The sequence below is a fragment of the Pseudorca crassidens genome, chromosome X, assembly GCF_039906515.1.
Source record: "Pseudorca crassidens isolate mPseCra1 chromosome X, mPseCra1.hap1, whole genome shotgun sequence".
Classification (NCBI taxonomy): Eukaryota; Metazoa; Chordata; class Mammalia; order Artiodactyla; family Delphinidae; genus Pseudorca; species Pseudorca crassidens.
Window position 1 is genome coordinate 1499030 of NC_090317.1, and position 26413 is coordinate 1525442.

General features: G+C 35.5%; 1 protein-coding gene across 8 annotated transcripts in view; it reads right to left on the reverse strand.

Annotated features, from left to right (window-relative positions):
- Positions 1-26413, reverse strand: part of BRCC3 (BRCA1/BRCA2-containing complex subunit 3) — a 76312-nt gene that overhangs the window by 12604 nt on the left and 37295 nt on the right. For 6 of the 8 annotated variants that reach the window (XM_067723801.1, XM_067723808.1, XM_067723804.1 and 3 more), the window contains one exon: positions 13916-13990. The exons of the other annotated variants lie outside the window; for them this stretch is intronic. In XM_067723801.1, the coding sequence (XP_067579902.1) occupies positions 13916-13990 (75 nt within the window). The remainder of the gene's footprint in view (positions 1-13915; positions 13991-26413) is intronic. 8 annotated transcript variants of the gene reach the window in all.

The following is a 26413-nucleotide window of genomic DNA, read 5'->3' on the forward strand; positions in this document are numbered from 1 at the left end:
AAAACGAGTGTTAGCCAGGCAATGGCTGGAGAAACAGGCCAGCTATGAAAGGCTTCAGGTTTGTTTTCTGTTTCTTTTATGAGGATGTTATGGAGCAGGACCATTTTGGAAAAGCTACAGCATAGATACCAGATAGAAGGGAAGGAAGACAGGAACACAATGGATGGGTGAAATGGAAACCAAAATTAAACGACTTTTTAAAAAATAATGAAAGTGAAAAGACTGCTACTATCCTAGCATCTATGAAATATAAAGCAGAGATCAGCAGAAATTCATAGCCTTAAGCACTTATATCAATAAAAATGAAAGACAAAAAATATATTAAATAAATTCCAAACTCCAAATGCTAAGATAAAGCACAAGAAAATAACCAAAATAAAACATAAGGAAGGAAATAATGAAAGATAAAATAAAAATTAATGAGGGTGGGAGTAGGAAAAAACAATCAAATTAATAAAAATGATTGTCTTGGGGGAAATTGACAAAATACACTACTAGCTAACATAATCAAGGCGGGAAAGGGACAAAGCACAAATATACAAAATACGAAATGACTAGGGGGAGATAACTGTGGAAATAGAAGAGATTTAAAATACCATAAGAGACTCTCTGGCAGATAGATCTCTATGCAAATAAATTTGAAAACGAGACAAAATGGATAATTTCTTAAGAAAATACAGTTTACCAAAATTGACCTCATTAGGAAAAAAAGCATAAATAGATCAATTACCATAAAAGAAACAGAGGAGTACATCAAGGAACTATCCCCTGCCCCCCAAATAAAAGGCCCTATTGCTTTCATAGAGGAATTGTCAAAGAATACATTGTCCCCAATGTTACATACATTGTACCAGAGCCTAGAAAATGAAAGAAAACTTCAAACAACTCTTATGAATCAAGTATAATATGGAAACCTAAACCTGATAAAAACAATACAAAAAAATTCCAAAAAGTTATCACTTATGACTGTTGATGCCAAAGTACTAAATAAAATATTAGCAAAAATAGCCCAATATCATATTAAGAAAACCCAGCAGGATGTTTTTCCAGGAAGGCAAGCTTGGTTCAATAGTTGGAAATCTATTAATATAATACATCATATTAATAGATCTAAAGAAAAAATTATGTTCATAGTCCTGAAAAATTAACAAAATTCAACAGTCATTCCTGATTAAACACAGAACAAAAGAGGTAATTATGGATTTATGGATATTTTCTTAATAGGAAAAAGTATGTATACCTTAGTCCTGAATACAACCTTAATAGTGAAATGCTACAGGAATTTCACAAGGATCAGAAACAAAGTTAAGACTGCCTACTATTTTCCACTGTTATTTAAATATAAAGGAGATACTAGGCAATGCACTTACACATAAGAAATCAATTAGAGGCACAGGAACTGGAGAAGTAAAACTATTTCTATTTATGGATAAGACATAATATTTATCTGGAAAGCACTAGAGGATCAAAGGTAAAATTAATGCAAGGAATAAAATCATTCTGGAAGGTAAAAACATTAATACAGATATAATAGCCTTCAAATATACAAACAATAAAAAGAGTCACAATGGAAAAAAAAAACATTCAAAATGCAAACAAAGAATCCCAGGTGCAGCAAAGTTTGAGAACCACTGTGTTAGAACACACAACCTCCTTCCCTGTCAGGCCTTCCAACATGCTGTTTCCTCTGCCTGAGGTTTCCCCCTATTTTTACTTGACTAATTTCTACTCACCCCTCAGAAGCCAGCTTAAGAATGCTTTCTTCAGCAAAGACTTCCCTGATTACCTTACAGCACTTATCACAGCTGCAACGAATTAGTTGTGTAATTAACTTTTAAATTTATTTTCCCCTATTCTTTTTTCCAGCTTTTTTGAGATATAATTGACATATAAATTGTGTAAGTTTAAGGTGTACAACGTGTTGATTTGATACTTACATATAGCAAAATGATTGCTACCATAATAATAGCTAAGCCTCCATCAGGTCACATAATTTCCACTTCTCTTTTTGTGGTGAGAACATTAAAGATCTCTCTTTTGTAAGTCCTGACACTCAGGCCTCATCCTTTACCCCATTATAAAAATCACCATCTCTGGAGGAGGGACCCACACAGAATAATTTCACTGCCCTAAAAATTCTCTAAGCTCTGCCTATTCATCCCTCCCTCCTGTCAAACCCCTGGGAACCACTGATCCTTTTACTGCCTTTCCTTTTACAGCATGTCATTTTGTTGGAATCATACACTAGATAGCCTTTTCAGATTGGCTAGGTATAGTTTTTAAACTGCTTAAGTGATTCCAATATTCAGCCAAGTTTGAGAATGAATGGTCTAACTCACGTTTCTTCCTCCACATCTTCCAATCTACTCAGGTCAAACCTTCCCTAACTTTTGGTGACAAAATATTCCCTAGAGTTGCAGAAGTAAAGCTTAATAGTCATTCTTTGGAAAGAAAAAATAAGGTCAGGTACATGAGTTTTCTAACAGTAAAAAAAAGCTTCTGATTAGCAAAGTGCTTTCTGGCTACATGTGAAACATCAAAGAGACTTGTAGTTCCATTACTCCCTAAGTCACAGACTTTCAAGGGGGAGAAGGTGAGAACTCTGCTAGCTCTAACAAGCTAGTTTGTTTACTTTCCCGTGACACTCATTTATATGGCTTATTCTTTCAAAATTGTGAGATAGGTTTTAGAGAAATTATGTCATAAAAAGATGGCTATTGTAAACATTCAGTTGATTCAAACATTGTATTAGTTATATAAATGATTTGATAATGAGCTTGCTCTGCTTTCTGCAAGATAATTTTTATTCAAATTTATAAAATTCTCTCATTGTGAATATGATGTTAAAGGACCAATCACATTATTCTCTTCCCATTTGTACAGAATTTTAAGAAATGAAGTGATTTTGAATTTTAAAAAAGGAAGGTAAAATAGGAATAAACCTAAACAAAACATGCACAAAATCTATATGAGAAAAACTTAACACTTTCTTGAAAGACACAAAAGTAGACTACAGCAAATGGAAAGACATCCAGTGTTCTTAAAAGGGATGATGCAAACATCATAAAGATTAATTATAAATTAATTTATAAATTTAACACAATCACAATAACAATACCAAAAAGTTTTTGCTGGAGCTAGCCAAGTTGACAGTAAAGTTCACATGGAAAACTAAACATGTAAGAATAGGGAAACACAGAGAAAGAAAACTTAATGAGGACTGGCTGTAGCAGACAGTAAAACATACAATAATTATGTGCCGGTACACAAATAGACAGCCAGACAGAATAGAAAGTCTAGAAATTGATCTAAACAAATAGGGAATTATTGAATGTGATAAAAGGAAGCATCTAAAATAACTGGGGTAAAGAATAGCTTTTTAGTAAGTGGTTTTGGGACAGGTGGATAGCCATTTAGAAAGACATAAAATCATATCCACATCTCATGATACACAAAATAAACTCTAAACTATATAGTTCTGACTTTTGACTTTTAGAACCATGTTGGTATTTCACATACCCCAAAGGGAAAAAAATGTATGGGTTTAAAAAATTCTAAAATGGAAAATAACCAGGAAAAAGCCCTCTCTTTCAAAAGAATAATAATAACCACAGGGAAGCGGTGGAGGGCAAAAAGACAAAACTCAAGTAACTTTTGAACACATCTGAGTATGTACTCTCAGGAAGAAGACATAAAGAACTTCAAACTATTTTCGATCTTCAGTTAGTAGGTTAGTACTCAGTTCAGGCTGCTACAACAAAAATACCAGAGACTGGGTGGCTTCAACAACAGGATCTTATTTCTCATAGTCCTGGAGGCTAGGAAGTGCCAGATCAAGGTGCCAGCTGATTCGGGTTTTGGTAAAGGCACTCTTTCTGGTTTGAAGATACCTTCTTGCTGTGTCCACACATGGTGGAGAGAGCGATCCTCTCTTGTGTCTCTTCTTAAAAGGGCAGTAATCCCATTCATGAGGGCTCCACCCTCATGACCTAATTATCTTCCAAATGCTCCACCTCCAAATACCATCACATTAGGGATTAGGGCTTCTATACAACATATGAATTTTGGGGTAGGTGGGGGGCCACAGACATTGAGTCCACAGCAGTTTGTATAGGCTAGCAATTCTGAAACTACTTTCCGTATATTCTAGGATTGAGCAATAAGTTAACATATTATGGATAGCAGGAACAAAGTTTCTCTAGGTCAGAGAAGAGAGTTGTAAGTATGGAAAGGGAGAATACTAGAATGAACCCTAAGATGTGGGAAAGGATTGGAGTTATTGGTTTGAACTCATGGGGGGTGTGTGTGTGTGTGTGTGTGTACATGAATATGCACACATACATACTTCTTCCTAGCTCTATCTACTGAGAGAGTCTAGAAGCAATGACACTCTAAGAGTAATGAGTATACCTAGCACCCAGACCGTGGTTTCTAAATAGCATTGTTAACTTAAAAGAACCACAGTACAGGCTAAGACGGAGGGATGGGGACCAGACTTACCCCCTTCTTGAAACAACTAAAAAAGTGTAAAAAGAAGAATAAAAAAGTGAAACAATGACTCACAAGACCTTGGAAAACAGGCAGTGAAGGACAGTGAAACCTGGGAGATGAGAAGCAAGATGAGTCTCAGCTTACTACATGAAGAAAGTTTCCAGGCTGCAGCAAAGGAAGGGGAACCCCATCTAGAGCTTGAAGGTCTCCTTGAGTTGAGAAGAGAGAGCTGAGGCTCTGGGAGAGCCAAGGAGGCTTGAATTTGCAGGGAAAAGGACTGTGGAGGAGAAAGCAGCAAAGAGAATTCCAGAGATCTTTAGAGGGTCACCTTCAAATGTTCAGTTGAGTAGTGATCAGGGCACATATGTGAGGAAACTACATAAGGCCAGGGGAACAATAACCCAGAAGGATTAAAGGGAACTATCCTCAAAGTATATCCAGGGCCAGTAATACTGCCTGTCCCCCAAAGCCTTAATGGGAAATCTCATAATTCAGAAGACAACAGAGTACTAAAAAGGGTCTAGCCTCAGGACTAGAGAAAATGAACCTTATGTTAAAGACTGCATTGTTTTTGCCTAATAAAGCTTAAAAGCAAGACCCAAAAGGATCAAACTATTTCTATTAACAGTATCTCAAAGCAAAGCTCAAGAATATTTTTAGGAATATAAATATATCTAACACCCAATAAGGTAAAATTCAAAATGTCTGCATTCAATCAAAAGTTGCCAGGCACGCAAAGCAGCAGAAAAATCCAACCCATAATGAGGAGAGAAAATCAAATGAAATTGACCCAGAAATGATGCATCTCTAGCAACAGTAATTAGCAGACACATACATTAAAACAGATATTATAACTATTCTATATTTTCAAGAAGCTAGAGCAAAGATTAACATGTTAAGTAGAGACCGAAAGAAATAAAGACCCAAGTCAGACTTCTGGAAATGAAAATTACAACACATGAGATAAAAAGTACACTGGATAGGGTTAACAGAAAATTAAACATTACAGAAAAAAGATCAGTGACCTTGAAGACATAGCAGTTGAGACTCTACAAAATAAATCACAGATTTATTTTCTATCAAAAAACTGATTAAAAGCAACGAACCATGAGACAATATCAAGTAGCCAAATGTATTTTGTAGAAATAACGGCTTAGATGTTTCTAAATGTTTCTAAAGTTTTGATGAAAGTTTCCTAAATTTGATGAAAAATGTAAATCCACAGGTCTAAGAAGCTCAATGAAACCCAAGCACAGGACACATGAAAACAATTACACCATGGTACACTATAATCAAATAGTTTTAAACCAGTGATAAAGAGAATCTTAAAAGAAATCAGGAATCATTAAAGAAATGCAAATCAAAACTACAATGAGGTATCCGCTCACACCAGTTAGAATGGGCATCATCAAAAATCTACAAACAACAAATGCTGGAGAGGGTGTGGAGGAAAGGGAACCCTCCTGCACTGTTGGTGGGAATGTAAATTGATACAGCCACTATGGAGAACAGTATGGAGCTTCCTTAAAAAACTACAAATAGAACTACCCTACGACCCAGCAATCCCACTACTGGGTATATACCCAGAGAAAACCATAATTCAAAAAGACACATGCACCCCAATGTTCATTGCAGCACTGTTTAGAATAGCCAGGTCATGGAAGCTGCCTAAATGTCCATCCACAGACGAATGGATAAAGAAGATGTGGTGGTACATATATACAATGGAATATTACTCAGCCATAAAAGGAAAGAAATTGGGTCACTTGTAGGGACGTGGATGGACCTGGAGACTGTCATACAGAGTGAAATCAGAAAGAGAGAACAAATATTGTATATTAATGAATATTTGTGGAATCTAGAAAAATAGTACTGATGAACCGGTTTCCAAGGCAGAAACAGAGACACAGATATAGAGGACAAGAGTATGGACACCAAAGGGGGAAAGGGGGGTGTGGGATGAATTGGGAGATTGGGATTAACATATATACACTAATATGTATAAAATAGATGAGAATCTGCTGTATAGCACAGGGAACTCCATTGTACAGTAGAAACTAACACAACATTGTCAAACAACTATATCCCAATTAAAAAAAGAAATCAGGAAAAGAGGACAAATTAAGTAGACAGGAAAAAGGTAAAGATGATAGTCACTTTCTTGTTGGACAGTGGAGAAATCTTTATAGTTCTGAAAGAAAAAAAAAGTCAACCTACAGTTCTTTACCCATCGAAAACATGTTTTAAAACTGGAGTTGAAGTAAAGACGTTTTTCAGACATATAAAAGTTGAAAGAATATATTGCCAGAAGACTTGCATTATCAGAAATATTAAATGACATTCTTCAAGAAGAAAGAAAATGATGCCAGATGGAAACAAAGAAATGAAGAGCACTGGAAACTGGGTAAATACAGACATTTTTTCCTTAATTTAAGTTGCTTGGAAAGATAATCAACTATTTAAAGTAAAACTAATAACAACATACTATGGGTTTATAGCATACATACAAGTAAAATGTATGACAGTATTAGCACAAAAACCAGGAGGAGAGAAATGGAAGTACCGTGGTGCAAGGTTCTTAATACTGCATGTGAACTAGTATAATATTACTTCAAGGCAAACTGTGATAAGTAAAAAAAAAAAAAAATATATATATATATATATATATATATATACACACACACACACACACACACCAGTGCTTTTCAACCAGGTGTGATTACACCCTTCAGGGAACATTTGGCACTGTCTGGAGACATTTTTGACTGTCACAACTAAGGAAGCGCTACTGGCATCTAGTGGGTGGAGGCCACAGATGCTGCTTAATATCCTACAATGCACAGGACTTCTCCTTGCTACTACAGTTGTCTGGCCTATGATGTCAATAGTGACAATGTTGAGAAACCCTACTAAAGTAATATAACAAAAGATTATCGCTAATAAACCTACAAAGGAGGTAAAATTAAATCATAAAAATCACTCAATCCAAAAGAAGGCATAAGAAAGAGGAAAAAGTGAACAGAAATTAGATGAGACAAATACAGAAAACGAATAGACAATAGAAGCAAGATGGTAGATTTTAAACCTAACCTCATTAATAATCACATTAAATGTAAAGGATCCAAATATGTCAATTCAATGGCAGAGATTGTCAGATTGGATAATTCCTAGACCCAACTATATGCTAACTACAAAAATCACACTTTGAATTTAAAGACACAAATAAGTTAAAAGATACAACATGCTAACAAAACTCAAAAGAGAGTAAGTGTGGTTATACTAATATCAAAGTTAATTTCAGAGAGAAGAATATTAACAGAGATGAAGATAATTTCCTAATGATAAAAAGGTTAATTCATAAAAAATACATAGGGCTTCCCTGGTGGCGCAGTGGTTGAGAGTCCACCTGCCGATGCAGGGGACACCAGGGTTTGTGCCCTGGTCTGGGAAGATCCCACATGCCATGGAGCGGCTGGGCCCGTGAGCCATGGCCGCTGAGCCTGCGTGTCCGGAGCCTGTGCTCCACAACAGGAGAGGCCACAACAGTGAGAGGCCTGTGTACCGCAAAAAAAAAAAAAAAAAAAAAAACCATAAAAAATACATAACAGTCCTAAACATGTAGGCACACAATAACAGAGCTTCAGAAGCTATAAATAAAAAACTGATAGAATCATGAGGAAAATAGACAAATCTACAATTATAGAGATGTCAATACCCTTCCTTCAAAAATTGATAGAACAGTGCACACAAATGCCAGTAAAAGTAAAGACTTGAACTACATTATAAAACATCTTGATTTATATGAGTCTCCTTATTCCTAGTCATTGATTTTTTTCAAGGTTCAGGCCAGTCATCTTGTAGAATGTGCCACATTTTGGATTTGAATATTTTATTATTACACCCAGGTCTGGCAAGAATACTACATAGGTATTGTTGTACCTAGGTTTGTTGTATACATGAAGTTTTAAAAACTCATTCTTATAGAAAAATTATTAGTAAAAACAAACAAAAATATAAAGCATGAGATTAAAAAAAAGAAACATTCTAGCTTGGTTTAAAAGAAAATTTCCACTCTTTTCTTTTTCCTTGTGCCTAAGAAATGAGCACAATGTTCACATTTGCACCTGTATATTTGCTGGCATTCTGTCACCTGTGTATGTGTTGTATTTTAACAACAACAACAAAAAATGTCTTAAGGGCAAAGCTTTTCTCTTCCTTTATTTTTCACAAAATGTGTATTCCAGTCTGCTAAGTCTTCTTATTACCACAGAGTAAATTATATTTAAAGAATGAGCTGGGGAGGGAAAAATCTGTACTGGAAATATTTAAGGGATGAATTGGAAGGGAAAAAAATCAGTATTGAAGAGAAAAGGGCAATTACTATCTTAGGCAGCCTTCTGAGTAATTAGTGCTATACAATCTCAGACTGCATACCAGCTGTTAAGTTGAGTAAATGTCTTTATTTTTATTGGTTTTGCCCTTTATATCTCTAAATGAGAAACAATAAAGAGATTTTGATTAACTTAAAAAAAACTTAACCTAATTGATATTTCTAAGCATACTCTACCCAACAGCAAAATACATATCCTTTTCAGGTGTACACAGAAAAGTTACCTATATAGACCACATTCTGGGTCATAAAACATTCTCAATGTATGGCATGGGGAACACAATCAATAATATTATAATAACTTTGTATGGTGACAGATGGTAACTTGACTTATCGTGGTGATTGTTTTGTAAGGTATAGAATTATTGAATCACTGTGTTGTGCACCTGGAACTAACATAGTATTGTAGGTCAATTATACTTCAATTTTAAAAATTAGGACTTCCCTGGTGGCACAGTGGTTAAGAACCCGCCTGCCAATGCAGGGGACACGGGTTCGAGCCCTGGTCCGGGAAGAGCCCACATGCTGCAGAGCAACTAAGCCCAGGTGCCACAACTACTGAGCCTGTGCTCTAGAGCCCGTGAGCTGCAACTACTGAGCCCACGTGCCACAACTACTGAAGCCCGCATGCCTAGAGCCCATGCTCTGCAACAACAGAGGCCACCACAATGAGAAGCCCACGCACCGCAACAAAGAGTAGCCCCCACTCACTGCAACTAGAGAAAGCCTGTGTGCAGCAAGGAAGACCCAGTGTGGCCAAAAATAAGTAAAGAAATTTATATAAAACTTAAATAAACAAAATATAATTAAACAAAACGTTTTAAATAACTTTAATAGGATTCAAGTCACAAAAAGTATTTTTTCTGACCACAATGGAATTAAATTAAACATCAATAACAGAAAAATATCATGAAACCCCCAAGTATTTAGAAACTAAATAACATACTTTTAAATACTTGTGGATCAATGAGGAAGTCAAAAGAAAAATTAGAAAGTATTTTGAACTTAATAAAAATGAAAGCATAGCAAAATTTGTGGGATACAACTAAAACAGTAGGTAGAGAAGGAAATTTATAGCGCTCAACATTTATATGAAAAGATAGGCCTCAAATAATGGATCTCAGCTTCCATCCACCTTTTAAAAAACTAGAAAAAGAAGACTGAAGGAAGTTCAAAGTAAGCAAAAGGAAGGAAATAACACAGATCAGAGTTGACATAAATGGAAAAAGAGAGAAAATGAGTGAAACCAAAGATGATTCTTTGAGATATGCAGTAAAACTGTTACACCTCTAGCCAGACTTATCAGAAGGGACACAAATTACCAATATAGAAATGAGAAAGAAGATGCAAATTACCAACATAGGAGTCAGAGATGACATTACTATAGATTTTACATATAATAAAGGATAAAATATTATGAACAACTTTATGCCAGTATATTCAACTACTTAGATAAAATGAATAAGTACCTTAAAAGACACAAATTACCAAAGCTCACTCAAGAAGAAATAGATAACATGAATAGCCGTATATCTATTAAATAAATAAAAAGGTTCCCACAAAGAAGCCTCCAGGCCCAGAAAGCTTGAATGGTGAATTCTACCAAATACTTAAGGAAGAAAGAATATCAATTCTACCCAAACTCTCCCATTAAATTGAAAAGAAGGCTATACTATCTAACTCATTTTCTGAAGCCTGCATTTCTCTGACACCAAAGCCATAGAAAGACTTTCCAAAATTGAAAACCACAAACTAATATCCCTTGTGTATACAGATGCAAAAATTCTTAATAAATTTTTAGCAAATCAAATCCAGCAATACATAAAATGGATAATTCATCATTATTCATGGGGTTTATTCCAGGAATGCAAGGTTGGTTTAGCAATCAAAAAATCAGTGTAATTCATCAATATTAACAGACTGAAAAAGAAAAAAAACTATATGATCATCTAAATAGATTTTTATAGAATAAGCATTTGATAAAATACAACATCTATGATTGATGAAATAGAAAACTCTCAGCAAACTAGGAATAGAAGGAAACTTCCTCAAACTGATGAGAGAACCTATGAAAAACCTTCAGGTAACATCATACTTAATGGTGAAAAATTGAATGATATCTCCAAAGATCAAGAACAAGCCTACCGTGACTGCTCTCACTGTCATTAAACTGTATTCAACAGCTTATTAGAGGTTCCAATGAATGTGGTAAGGTGACAAAAATAAACATAAGCATCCAGATTGGAAAGAAAGAAGTAAAACTGCCTCTATTTACAGATGATGACCTATGTAGGTAATCCAATGGACTCTTCAAAAAAACTACTAAAATTAACAAGTGAATCTATCAAAGTTGTAGGATACAAACTCAATATATAAAAATCAAATGTATTTTTATATAGCAGCAATGAACAGTAGGAAAATGAAATTAAAACAATAGAACAGTAGGATAAACATATGAAATGTGTAGGGATAAGTCTGACAAAAGATATGCGAGACCCCTATACTGAAAACTACAAAGAATTGTTGAGAGAATTAAAGACCTAAATAAATGGAGAGATATACCATGTTCATGGACTGGAAGACTCAATATTTTTAAGATGTCAATTCTCCCCAAAATGATCAATAGAGTCAATATAATCCCAATAAAAAATCCCAGCAGGCTGTTTTGGAAAACAGCCCCTGGTAATTTCTTAAAAAGTTAAATATACACCTACCATATGATTCAGCCAGTCTGCTCCTAGGTATTTCTCCAAGGGAAGACAGAGCATATATCCAATACAAAGACTTGTACACAAATGTTCAAAGCAGCTTTATTTGTAGTAGACAAAAACTGCAAGTAACTCAAATGTCTATCAACAGGTGAATGGATAAAAAAATTGTGGTAATAATTATATCATTTAATACTACTCTGTAATAAAAATAATGATACATGCTATAACTTGGATGAATCTCAAAATAATTCTGTTGTTTGAAAGGTAACAAAGAGTACATATTCTATATATATATATATATATATATGTATATATATACATATATATTTCTAGAAAATGCAGAGTAATCTATATTGACAGCAGGTCAGGGTTTCCTGGGGTTAAGGAAGGGATATGAAGTGGCAAGGGGGAGGAATTACAAAGGGGCACAAAGAAAACTTGAGGGGTGAAGGATATGTTCATTATCTTGATTGTGGTGATGGTGTATATAGGTGTGTATTTGTCAAAACTTATCAAATTGTACACTTTAAACATGTAGTTTATTGTATGTCAATTATACCTCAATAGAACTGTTAAAAAAAGTAAGGGAACCAGGGATCCTTGAAGAAATGCTGAATCCAGGGCTGAATGCAGGAAAGGAGGAGATGAAGCTGAAACATATTCTTGTGCCAGAAAATCAGGTAGTACTCAAAAAATGATGGGAACATGTCAATAGAACATGGGAGGGGCTTCCACTGTGTGTGCCTACTATGTGTCTCAAAGTAGCTAATGACAATAATGGGTTAGAACATATGGGCAAAATAAGAATCCAGGTGTCCACACTAATATAAATAAATGAATGAAAAAATAAACAAATGGGAAGAAGGAAAAGCCCTTCCCTGGAGTAGAATGCTAACTAGTAAATGTAGACGGAATGATGGAATTAGACCATTGCCTTTGATAACCATCTTAATAATAAATAATTAGGAAAGGATCATTGATGAATGCTAAAACTCCCCACAAGATACTTACTAATTTCAAAGGGAAAAATTTATAGTGGAAAACCTCATAGACACTTCCTTAAGGGCATGGTCAAAGTTGCAATCACATATGAAGGGACAAATTGATATCATGTGCCTCCTAAAACAAATCACTGAGAACACAACATCACTTTTGTGGTGTTATTGCCAAAGTATATAATCTCCATATAATTATGATAAAACATAAACAAATCCAAAATGAGGGACATTTTTCCAAAATAACTGGCCTGCAGTCTTCAAAAATATTAAGGTCACAAAAGACACAGGAACTGTTTCCAATCAAAGGAGACTAAAAAGTCATGACAATTATGTGCAATGTGTGAACCTGGTCTGCATCCTGGACCAGGATAAGGGTTTTTTTGTTTTGTTTTTTCGTACGGTAAGGGATGTTATTAGGAAAACTGATGAAATTAGAATACCATCTATGGATCAGATACAGTATTATACGAATTTTAATTTCCTGATATTATTTTATTATTGTCATGTAAGAGAATGTCCTTGTTCTTTAGGAAATATCCACTGAAGGGACATCATTTGTGTAACTTATCCTCAAATGGTTCAGGAAAAATTATTCAGAAATATGATAAAATTCTGACATTTGGGGGATCTGGGTGAAGGGTACACAGGAATCCTTTGTACTATTCTTGCAACTTTTCTGTAAATCTGAAATTATTTCAAAACAATGTTGTAAAACATTAAGAGTATTATCTAAAAGAATCAAAACAGTAAGGACAATGTCTAGAATTGAAAAAACAGGTAATGGAAAACTCAATCAGAGTAACAAATGGAAGGAGAGGTAAAAAGAATTAAACAGAAAGTATGGCACAAAGAAAGCAGAAAAAAAATAATGGCAGGAATACTGCCACATATACCAGCAATGATAATAAAATGAATGCATTACACTCACCTATTAATAGACAGATGTTCTGATTGTTTAAAACCAAGTAACTCAAGATCTTGCTATATTCTATTTAAAAGAGACATACCTGAAACAAAATAACTGAGGAAGGTTGAGAATAAAGGGATGGAGAAAGTTATAACAGGAAAATGATATTAACAAGAACTACAACATGCAACAAACGGAGTGGCAGAAGTTGCTAGCTGTCCTAATCCAAATGTCCTTGGTAACAATGCCAATTTTTAGCAGACAGAGCTATCTGACAGGCCTCCCTGGAAGCTTAGGTGTGGCCACTTGACTAAATTCTGCCAATGAGATGAAAATTGAATTGTTTTCTGGTGCTTTCTGGGAAGGTCACTTATTAGAAATTGGCAGAGCTGGGACCAGCCCATTTTTGCCCTCCTACCTTTCCTCTTCCTTCTGGCCCTCAATGGAGATGTGCTGGCTGGAGCTCCAGAAGTCTCGTGGACCATGAGGGGACCTTAGGATGGAAACCATACACCGAGATGGTGAAGCAGAAGATAGGAGCCTGGGTCCCTGATAGTATCGCAGAGCCCTTGAATACCTATCTCCAGACTTCTTCTACCCAAGAAAAAATCTTTCTTCTTTAAACTAATTTTATTTATTATTTTTTCCTAATATATGTAGTTGAACCTAATCCAAACAGGAATAGTAACATGCTTTACAAAGAAAGAATTCAAGGCATGTATAAATATATGCATAAATAAATGGGACAAAGAGGGCTACTTCATATTTTATGAAGGAAAAATATACCAGGACAATATAAAAGTTATGGACCTTTATACATTCTTTATGCACTAACAATACAGCTTCAAAATATATAAGGCTAACCCTGACTAAAATATAGGAAATAGACAAATTTAGTTATGATGGGAGGTTTATACATATCTCTCTCAATGAGGAAGGATATAAGGATCAGTATAACACAACTTAACAAGCTTATTCTAACAAGGCTATAAGGGACTTTTACTCAAGAGACAATATACATATTTTTCAATTCATATGAAAAAGTTATAAAAATTGACCATGTTTGAAGTCAGGGGTCAGCAACCTTTTTAATGGAAAGGCCAAACAGTATATGTTTTAAGCTGTATGGGCCACAGAGTCTCTATTACAGCCACTCAGCTTTGCAGTTGTAGCTGGAAAGCAGTCATAGGTAGTATGTAAACAAATGGGTGTGGCTGTGTTCCAATAAAACTTGATTTCCAAAATAGGCACCAGGCCCATGTAGCCTACAAGCTGTAGTTTGTGGATCCCCGTTCTAGGTAACAGAGGAAGTATCAAAAAATTTCCATAAAGCTGATATCACACAGGCCACAATTACCATAATGTAGTGTTAAAAATGAACATAATAGCAAAAAATATCCCCCCCAACCTGGCCCAGATCTACACAACTGGACGTTTTAAATGCATTTCTAAATAACTCTTGAGTTGAAGAGAAAATAAAAACAGAAAACACAAATGAGTTAGAACTTAAAAAAAAAAACCACTGGAACTACTATACAACAAAACCTATGTAATGGAGCCAAAGTGAGGAAGAAAATATATGGCCTTAAATGTATTTGTTAGAAAGCAAGGGAGACAGAAAGTAAATTAGTTTTCATCTCAGGAATTTAGAATAAGGATAACAATAAGAAGAACAATGCAGCAATAATAAAACATACAGAAAATACAATGAAGAAATTAATAAAGGGAAAAGCAGACTATTTTTAAAAAAGAAAGCAAAGAAATTGAGTTGATCAAGAGAACCTAAAGTGGGTCCTTTGAAAAGACCAACAAAATAGATAAGCCTCTGGAAAGAGAATCAAGAAAAAAGAGATTTTGTTGTGAAGCTGAAACTAACATACCATTGTAAAGCAATTATACTCCAATAAAGATGTTAAAAAAAAAAAAAGAAAAGAAAAAAGAGAAAAAACAAGTAAACAGCATTAGCAATGGAAAAGGGGACATACTTAAAGAGAGATCACACAATCATCCACTCAAGAAATATTTACTGAATGGCTACTATGTGGCAGGCCATGACACAGTCCCCACAGTCATAGAGACAACAATATAGTGGAGAGACCATAAATAATGAATGAAAAATTAAATTACATTAGTGATAAATGCTACAAAGAAAATAAAACATTTAAAAAATAAAACTACATATTTCCTCAAGTCAAAAAAAAAATGGAAAACTTAGATGAAACCGACAATTTTCTAGGAAATATAAATTACCATAATTGACTCAAGGAGAAGTAGAAAACCTGAAAGAAAACAGAAACCAAAGAAGAGATTTAAATACTGAGGAAAGATCTACACCCTCAGAAGGCATGAGGCCAAGATGGTTAAGGAAGAGAAACTCCAGTCTGATATAGCCTGTCCCAGAGCATACAACTAGTACAATAATAAAATAAAACATAGCTAAAATATAGCTAAGAGAGGAATTTTCTTAAACAGATAAAGAATATCTGTCAAAAATCTACAATAAACATCACTTATTGGTGAATTATTAAAAACTGTCTCTCTGAACTTGGGAATAAAAAAGGATGCCTAATATCATCCCTGAAAGTCCTAGCAAATTTAGTAAGGCAATAAAAGAAAAGGCATGCAGATTAAAAAGGAAGAAATAAAATTGTGATTATTCAAAAATGACCTGACGGTGTTTGTAGAAGATTATAAAAACCCACACACTATTAGAATTAATAAGTAAATTAGCAAGGTCACTGGGCATAAGACCAACATAAACAAATCCATTTAATTCATATATACTAGCAAAAAATAGGAAATGAACTTTAAAAAATTAGTCCATTTATAATAGCTCTACAGTATTTTTAAAATAAAGATGAAATAACTAGGAAAAAATCCAACAAGAGGTACAAGGCCTCTATACTGAAAATTATAACATATTACTGAGAGAAATTAAAGACCCACACAAAAGGAGGGATATAACATGCTCATGGAGTGGAAGACCTCACTTAAAAAATGTCATTTTTCCCTGAATTGAGCTATAGACTTAAAGCTCAATTCTTAAATTGAGACTTAAATCCAAATCAAAACCCCAGCAGGTCTTTTTCCTGTGGATACTGAGAAGACAAATTCTGCAATTTATGTAGAAATGCAAAGGGCTAAGAATAGCTAAGGCAACATTTGAGAATTACACAGCTGGAGGACTCATGTATTGGGTTGGCCAAAAAGTTCCTTCCATTTTTAAAGTTAAAAATAAAAGACACATTTTTCATTTTCACCAAGAACTTTATTGAACAACGTGTTCACCATTTTGTTCCACTAACTTCTGCCATTTTTCAGGCAACTTCATAACTCCATCTTCCCAAAACTTTTTATCTTTTTGAGCGAAGAACTGTTCCAGGTGCCTTTTACAGTCTTCCAGGGAACTGAAATTTTTTCCATTAAGAGAATTTTTGTAAAGACTGAAACAAATGGAAATCCAAAGGTGCAATGTCTGGTGAATACGGCAGATGAATCAGAACTTCCCAGCCAAGCTGGAACAGTTTTTGCCTGGTCATCAGAGAAACATGTGGTCTTGCATTACCCTGATGGAAGATTATGCATTTTCTGTTTAATAATTCTGGACACTTTACCTCGAATGCTGCTTTCAGTGGTCTAATTGGGAGCAGTACTTGTTGGAATTAATCGTTTGGTTTTCCAGAAGGAGCTCATAATAGAGGACTCCCTTCCAATCCCACCATATACACAACATCACCTTCTTTGGATGAAGACCGGCCTTTGGTGTGGTTGATGGTGGTTCATTTCGCTTGCCCCACGATCTTTTCCATTCCACATTATTGTACAGTATCCACTTTTCATCACCCATCACAATTTGTTTTAAAAACGGAACGTTTTCATTACGTTTCAGTAGAGAATCGCATGTGGAAATATGGTCAAGGTTTTTTCTGCTTAACTTGTGTGGAACCCAAACATCAAAGCGATTCACGTGACCAAACTGGTGCAAATGATTTTCAACACTTGATTTGGACATTTTGAGTATGTTGGCTGTCTACTGCATGGGTGTAACATTGACTGTTCTCAATTAATGTCTCGATTTGATGGCTATCAACTTCAACTGGTCTACCCGACCATGGAGCATCATCCAGTGAGAAATCTCCAGCAGGAAACTTCACAAACCACTTTTGACACGTTTGATCAGTCACAGCACCTTCTCCATACACTGCACAAATCTTTTTTTGCATTTCAATTGCATTTTTACCTTTCTTGAAATAGTAAAGCATAATATGCTGAAAATATTGCTTCTTTCTTCCATCTTCAATATTAAAATGGCTACACAAAAATTCACCAATTTTGATAAATTTTTTTAATGCATGCTGATATGACAGCTGTCACAATGCAATCTAACAAAATTGTTTCGAATGAAGTTAAAGACAACTAAACGCTACTAGAGCCATCTTATGGAAAAAAACCGAATGAACGTTTTGGCCAACCCAATATTACCACATGTCAAGACCTGTTGTAAAGCTACAATATCAAGACAGTGTAGTACTGGTACAAGGATAGACAACAAACCAAGGATGGACCAAGTAAAGAATCCAGAAACACCAACACATAAACAAATGCCTGATTGATGACAAAAAATGGTCTTTTCTATTAACGATTCTGACTCAATGGACATCCATGTGAAAAAGAAAATGAATCTTGACCCCCTGCTTCAGACCATACACAAAAATCAAATCCAGGTGTATTATAGATATAAATGTGAAAGGTAAAATAATGAAACTTTTAGGTAAAAAGTAGAACGTCTGAATGAGCTTCGGGTAGGAAAAATTTTCTTAAACAGAACACAAAGAGCTCCAAAATGGGAAAAAATTATACATATTAAAATTAAGAACTGGTATCAAATATTTGCAAACCATATATCTAATAGAGTTAATATCCAAAATACATAGGGAACTCCTAAACAGAAATAGAGTCACAGATGTAGGAAACAAACTTATGGTTACCGGGGGGAAAGGGGGGAGGGATAAATTGGGAGATTGGGATTGACATATACACATGATGCTACTTATATGATGAATCTAAAATAGTCAAACTCAAAGAAGCAGACCATACGATAGTGGTTGCCAGTGGATGTGGGTAGGGGAAAGAGGAGTAGTTATTCAATGGGCATACAGTATTGTGCATTTCAAAATTTGCTGAGGGTAGATCTCACATTGTCTTCTTACCACAAAAACAAAATTATATGAAACAAAACAAAGACAACACAAGGAAACTTTGGAGGTGTTGGATATGTCTATTACCTTGATTGTGGTGATGTCAGCCCTATGCCTGATTTATATGTAGGTTCTAGATCCTATGTAACCCAATAAAGGCAGAAGAAAAATTCAAAAGCAGAGTGCAGATAAAACAAGGATAAGGCTCAGGAATTCAAACAGTGCTTCTAGTGAGGACTTTGGTAATCTTGTCCATGACTTCTTAAGTTAAATAGATTCGGGATTTGACATTCTTAAAAGGGGACACAGAATGAGCACTGGCCTTGCTCTTGCCCAGCCACGTGGTCTTGGATGAGCCCCTTTATTTCTACAGACTCAAGTTTCTGAAGGACACTCAATGACCTTTTAAAGTACTTTAGGCTGTAATGACTGAGAATTCAATTATTCTCTTTTCTTGCATTCTGATAGCATTTTTCCTTTACAAGATCAGCACCATTTATTGAGAATGCAATGAGAAACACAGTCTAAAACTTGTAGAACACGGAGAATAAGTTTCCAGCTAAAAATAGATTTTTTCAGGTCTCTAATCTTCACCATGTTACAAAAATAAATTTGTTCTTCATACTTAAAATGTTTCCCCTACAGCATTCTGGAGGTCAGAGAAAAGCAGTGCTCTGTACTTCAATTAACAGTAATCACCAATCATCCATAAAGAATAATATCATCAACAAGAACAGATAGTTACCTAGAGGAATTAATAAGCAGTTGTAGACACTTTCAAAAATGAGAACACGAGATGCAGTATCCCACTTTTGCAGTTCCCGTATTTGCTTTTCATCTAGTGAAACAGCTACTGTTTTTTTCTCTTCCTGAAAGAATGGAGACTGAAAAAACAAAGAGGCTTTCACATCCTAATTCTGCTTCTGTTACCTTTTATTTATGTTTGAGCTCTCATCTTGCATGTAATTTTTTTTCAGATTTACTGAGGTATAATTGACAAATGAAAATTGTATATAATTAAGGTGTACTACTTAATGTTTTGATATATATTGTGAAATAATCACCACAATCAAACTAATATATCCATCCCCTCACACAGTTACCATTTTTGGTGGGGAGGGGCACGGTGGTGAGAACACTTAAGATTTACCCTCTTAGCAAATTTCAAGTACACAATACAGTATTGTTAACTACAGTCACACTGTTGTATATTAGACGTCTAGAACTTACTCATCCTGAATAACTGAAACTTTAACCATCATCTCCCCATTTCTCCCTCCCCTCAGCCCCTGGCAACCACCATTCTACTTTCTGGTTCTATGCGTTTGATTACTTTAGATTCCTCATATAAGTGGAATCATGCAGTATTTATCCTTCTGTGACTGGCTTATTTCACTCCAGGTTAACCCATGTTGTCGCAAATGGTAGGATTTCCTTCTTTTGGGGGCTGAATATTCCACTGTGTGTTCGTTTGTGTGTGTTTGCACACATCCCTGATGACTGATGATGTTGAGTACCTTTTCATATACCTGTTGGCCATCTGTATGTGTTTTTTTTTTTTGAGAAATGTCTATTCAGGTCCTTTGCCCACTTCTTAATAGAGTTATTTGGGTTTTTTGTTACTGAGTTCCTTGTATATTTTAGATATTCACTCCTTATCAGATACACGGTTTGCAAATATTTTCTCCCATTCCATAGGCTGCCTGTTTACTCTGTTGATGTTTCCTTCGCTGTGCAGAAGCTTTTTATTTATTTTTGGCTGCGTTGGGTCTTCCTTGCTGTGCGCAGGCTTTCTCTAGTTGCAGTGAGCAGGGGCTACTCTTCGTTGCAGTGCATGGGCTTCTCATTGCAGTGGCTTCTCTTGTTGCAGAGCACAGGCTCTAGGTGCGCGGGCTTCAGTAGTTGTGGCACATGGGCTCCAGAGCACAGGCTCAGTAGTTGTGGTGCATGGGCCTAGTTGCTCCGCGGCATGTGGGATCTTCCCAGACCAGGGCTTGAACCCGTGTCCCCTGCATTGGCAGGCGGATTCTTAACCACTGTGCCATGAGGGAAGTCCCAGAGCTTTTTAGTTTGATGCAATCCTACTTGTCTATGTTTGCTTTTCTTGCCATATCAAATAAAAATTCATTGCCAAAACCAGTGCCAAAAAGCTTTTTCCCTATGTTGTCTTCTAGGAGTTTTATGGGTTTAGATCTTACATTTAAGTCTTTAATCCATTTTGAGTTGACTTTTTGTATATGGTGTGAGTAAAAGGTCCAATTTCATTTTTCTTGAAGTGGATACAAAGTCCCCCCAAAATCATTTCTTGGTTTTATTGTGTATTCTTGGCACTCTTGTCAAAGATCAGTTGACCATGGGTGTATGGGTTCATTTCTGGGTTCTCTATTCTGTTCCATTGATCTATGTGTCTGTTTCTTGTGCCAATACCATGATGTTTTGAACACTGTAGCTTTGTAATATCATTTGAAATCAGGAAATGTGATGCCTCCATCTTCATTCTTCTTCCTCAGGATTGCTTTGGCTATTCGGGGTCTTTTGTGATCCCATATGAATTTTAGGAGTTTTTCTTATTTCTGTAAAAAAATAATGCCATTGACATTTTGATAGGGAATGCATTGACTCTTTAGATCACTTTAACAACATTTTAACAATATTAATTCTTTTAATCCATGAACACAAGATGTCTTTCCATTTATCTGTGTCCTCTTTAATTTCATTCATGAATGTTTTTATAATTTTCAGTGGGTATATATGTCTTTGACTTTACTCATAAGCATTTTATTATTTTTGTTGCTATTGTGAACAGGATTGCTTTCTTAATTTCCTTTTTGGATAGTTCATTGTTTGTGTATAGAAACAAGACTAATTTTTGTACGTTGATTTTGTATTCTTCAACTTTACCAAATTTATTAGTTCTAACAGCTTTTTTGTTGAGTCTTTAGGGTTATCTGCACATATTATCATGTCATCTGCAAGCAGAGATAAATTTTACTTCTGATTTGGATGCCTTTTATTTATTTTCCTTGACTAACTGCTCTGGCTAAGATTTCCAGTATTATGTTGAATAGAAGTGGAAAGAGTGGGTATCTTTGCCTTGTACTGGATCTTGGAGGGAAAGCTTTCATTTTTCCCCCCACTGATTATGATGTTAGCTGTGGACTTTTCATATATGGCCTTTATTGCATGGAGGTAAGTTCCTCCTATACCTGTTTTGTTGAGAGTTTTTACAGTGCTTTCTCTGCATCAATTGAGATGATCATGTGGTTTTTATCTTTCATTCTATTAATGTGGTGTATCATATTGATTGATTTGCATATGTTGAAACATCCTTATATCCCAGGGATAAATCCCAGTTGTTCATGGTGTATAATCCTTTCAATGTGCTGTTGAATTCAGTTTGCTAGTATTTTATTAAAGATTTTTGCATTTCTGTTCATTAGGGATATTGGCCTGTAGTACTCTTTTCTTGTGGTATCCTTGTCAGGCTTTCATATCAGAGTGATGCTGGCCTCATAAAATGAGTTTGGAAGTGCTCCCTCTTCTGTGTTTTGGAAGCGCCTAACAAGGATTGGTATTAATTTTTCTCTGAGTGGTAGAATTCATCCATGCAGCCATGTGGTCCTGGACTTTTCCTCCTAGTCCATCTTGCATATGTCGCCCTTCATATAATTTATGGTTTATGCCAGTAGTTACTTCCCTCCTGGATATATCACAAAGATGAATGGGTGTTGTTTTTAAAGTCATTTTTCATTATTACCTTTCTGCATGGTGGGAGGTTGGCCTTATCTGTAAATACACAATACCTATAAGCTTTGGAAATGTTGTTGCATTTAGGGAAGGGCGGATTTTGCGCAATTGGAATATTTTTTAATTATCTAATGCCTCGCAACATCCGTAAGATACTGGAAACATTCTACTTTTATCCCTTTTGAAAAAGACAGGAGTACAAACTTCAAAAAGAATGTTTATTAATACAAGGTGTATAATTGATTATATATATGTTATTGCACTAATCCCCCAAAGTATAACCCGTCATTATAAGCAATTAAATGTTAAAGTATCTCCCTCACAGTATTGTGTGATTTTCAGTTGTTCTCAACTGAAAAAAAAATTAGCCAAATGCTCATTTACTCTTTCAATTACCTATTCATTCATTCAATTAATGTTTATTCTGTGCCTATGTTATATTTTCTGTTTCTGTCCAGGTTGCCCCTTTCATGAGTTCCTAGGTTCCTTAAATTTCCTATCACAATGTTTATTCTTTGTACTTTCTGGCTGAATCTTACATTACAGTCTTTACTACTCAATACATTTGAAATTCTCTTATGAATAGGGACTGCGGCTTTTACTTCTTTGAGTTCTCTCTACCACTTCCTGTATGAAAGATGCTGCTCTCAATATCCTTTAAGTATCTTTCTTAGTAAACAGAAGCTAATTTTTAGCTGGTAGGTTGCCTGTAAGCTAAAATATTTCTTAGTATCTCTTGCAGCTAGTTGTTACCATATAATTGCTAGCCAATAAGACATTTATGAAAAGGTTATATGTACAACCAGGGAGATTCCTTAAAAGGAAGGTTTTGGGTTTTTTTAACTTCCTTCCATTTGCTGTTTAGAAAATCATTGTATGTCTGAAATTTTAACATCCATCTTGGACTATTTGGAGACCCTGTAAATGGAGCAATAAGATATAAGATACCTATTTCCCTAATAACAGCCATTTACTGTCTACCCATTTACTATTTTTCCATGATGGAGAATTAAACTTTAACTTTGCTGAAGGCATTATTTTTAGAGTTTTTGCTTGGTTCTCAACCAAGTGTAATTTTAACTAATACAACCTAATAAATTGTTATGCACATGTTATGGACCTAAATAAAAACATCCTGATTATTTGACTTTAATTTTGGGGCTATGAACATAGGGTTTAATCCACGGACTATATCCATGTATAATACGGATGCTATTCATAGAATAATAACATGCTAGAACTAAAAAAAAAATATGAAAAGGTTTTCAACTTTATTAGTGGTCAACAAAATGGAAATTAAAGTCACAATGCAATACTACTACACACTTACCAGAATGGCAAAAATGAACAAGGCAGACATTATTAAGTATTGGCAAGGATGTGGAGTGAGAGGCAGTAAAGACACTTTAGGAAAATTGTTGGCATTATCTATTAAAGCTGAACATATATACATACGTATTCCACCCCCAGGTATGTATCCAACAAATGTACATATGTTCACAACAACAAGAATATTCATAGCAGCACAATTTGTAAAAGCCTTTTAAAAACTGAAATTATCTCTTAATAGTAGAATGAATAAACAAACTGTGGTATATTCAGACAATGGAATACTATACAGCAATGAGAATTTCTAAACTATTGCTTCATGTAACCACACGGATGAACCTCACAAACATAATACTGATTGAAAGAAACTAGACCCAAAAGAGTACATACTATATGGCTCCATTTATATATGGTTCAAAAATAGGTGAAAGTAACTGATAGTGCTAGACATCAAGATAGTGGCAAATCAGGATTCCAACCAAAGCATCTGGCTACAGAGCCATGTTCTTAATTATTATGCTATATTTTCTTTCCGAAAAAGAGAAAAAAATCCAACTCATTTTATAACTTAATAAAATAATCCTGATACCAAAACTAGACAAGAGGAGCCCAAGACAAGAAGAACACTTTAGACTAATCTCACTTATGAACATAGATGTAACAATCTTAGGCCAAATTTTAGCAACTAGAATCTACTTTGTATTAAAAGAAGAATAATACATCGTGGCAAAGTAGGGTTTATCTGAGGAATGAAACATCAGTTCACTGTTTTAAAAGCTTTCAATGTTGGAAACTTTTAAAACAATGAAACAACCACATTATCATCTCAGAAAATGACAAACAGGCATTTGATAAAACTTGAGACACTCATGATTAAAAACTCTCAGTAAACTAGAATTAGAAAGAAACTTCCTTAACTTAATAAAGGAATAGAGGGTGTCTACCACAAAATCATAACAAACTCATACTTAATGATGGACAGAAGTATTCCCATTAGAGTCAGAAAGAATGGTATTTGCCACCCAACTCTGCTATTCAACTTTTATAGGTCCATACCAATGAAATAAGAATGCTCCTGAAAAAAAGGATACACACACACACACACACACACAAATATTAGAAAGAGTCAAACCTGTCATTTGCAGATGATATGATCATCTACCTAGAAAAAACCAACATAACCCACTGACTCTACTATTACTATTTAGAGTGTTCAGCACTATGAACAGAAGAACAAAAACTATGAATCTAATGAGAAATACTATAGTAAATATCTGTTGGTTTTGCTGCCATGTATTCTGTCCTCCTTCTGGAAATAGTACCTCTGAAAGTAGGATTACCAAAACCCTTTCTCCCTCGAGGTGAGGCACTGACCTTGGATTCACTTTCTAGTTTGGTTGCCCTGGAAACCTGATGAAGGTGGATGGTCACCTGTGGGATGGGCGGGCCTGCTTCCGAAACAATGTCCCTGGAGGTACCCTGAGCCTGGTCTGGGAGGGCTGGGACTGCACATCAACACCTGCTGGGAGTCACAGCTCAGGGTCCCTGAGTGCAGTGAGCCTATCGTTCCTGGGCCCTGACCCTGGCTGGGACCGAGGCTACACACAGGGAACAAAGACAGAGTGGTCCCTAATTTGGGACATGGGGCTTCTAAGCCATAGTGGCTCCTGTTCTCCCCCATCCCCCCCCATATGCTCTCATTTCTTCACACCTGAGCTGTTAATGGGGGCAGAGACGAGCCCTAGACAGCTGAGAATGCTTGCTGATGCCAGCCTTCTGGCAGGCTGGGTTTCTTGTTCTGCAGTCTGCAAAGTTGAATACTTATGGGTGCCAGGATGGCCTATTTGGGTTTTGTGAGTGTGAACCATCTAGCTGAACCTGCTGATTGAGCAGAGTGGATGTGGCAATATGCCAGTTTTTACTGTGAAGAAAATGTCAATATATTTCCGAAAAAGATAAAACGACATGAATGTAGGGAGGGACATACACCAAGTTCATGGATGGAAAGACCCAGTGCTGTACAGGTGTAAGTTCCTCCCTAAATTAGTATATAAATTCAAAGCAATCCTAATATATAATTGCTGACTACGAGATACTTTTGAGGAAGTAGAATGGCCTGTGTGGGGAGTAAGTGCCCTACCAAGTCCAAATTCTGGAATAGGTTGCATTTACTGAGTCTTCCCCTTTGCCATACATTATCCTAAATGCTTTATTTCCATTAATTCATCTTATCCTCACAATAACTCTAAGAGATGAGCAGTGAATTAATATCTCCATTTTACATATAAGGAAACTGACGTAGAGAGAGCTTGAGTTATTTGCCCAAAGTCACATACCTAGTTAAAGGTAGTCTCAGGACTCAAACCAGGCTACCTGGCTCAAAGCCCCATGCTCTCAGGCTCTGTATACACTGCCTTTCCGTTTCTATGCTAAAAAGCCCTAGTAACTAAAGTATGGTATTAGCAAAGGAACAAACAGATCAAGGGAATGAAGGAGAAAACAGAAATGGGCTCATGTATATATAAAGAAACTTAATATATGATCAAAGTGGCCTTTCAAACCAATGGGTGTGCAGGCAACTGCTCAAAAAGTGGTGCAGGGACAACTAGTGATCCAGTTGGGATAAAATGAAGTTAAACTCC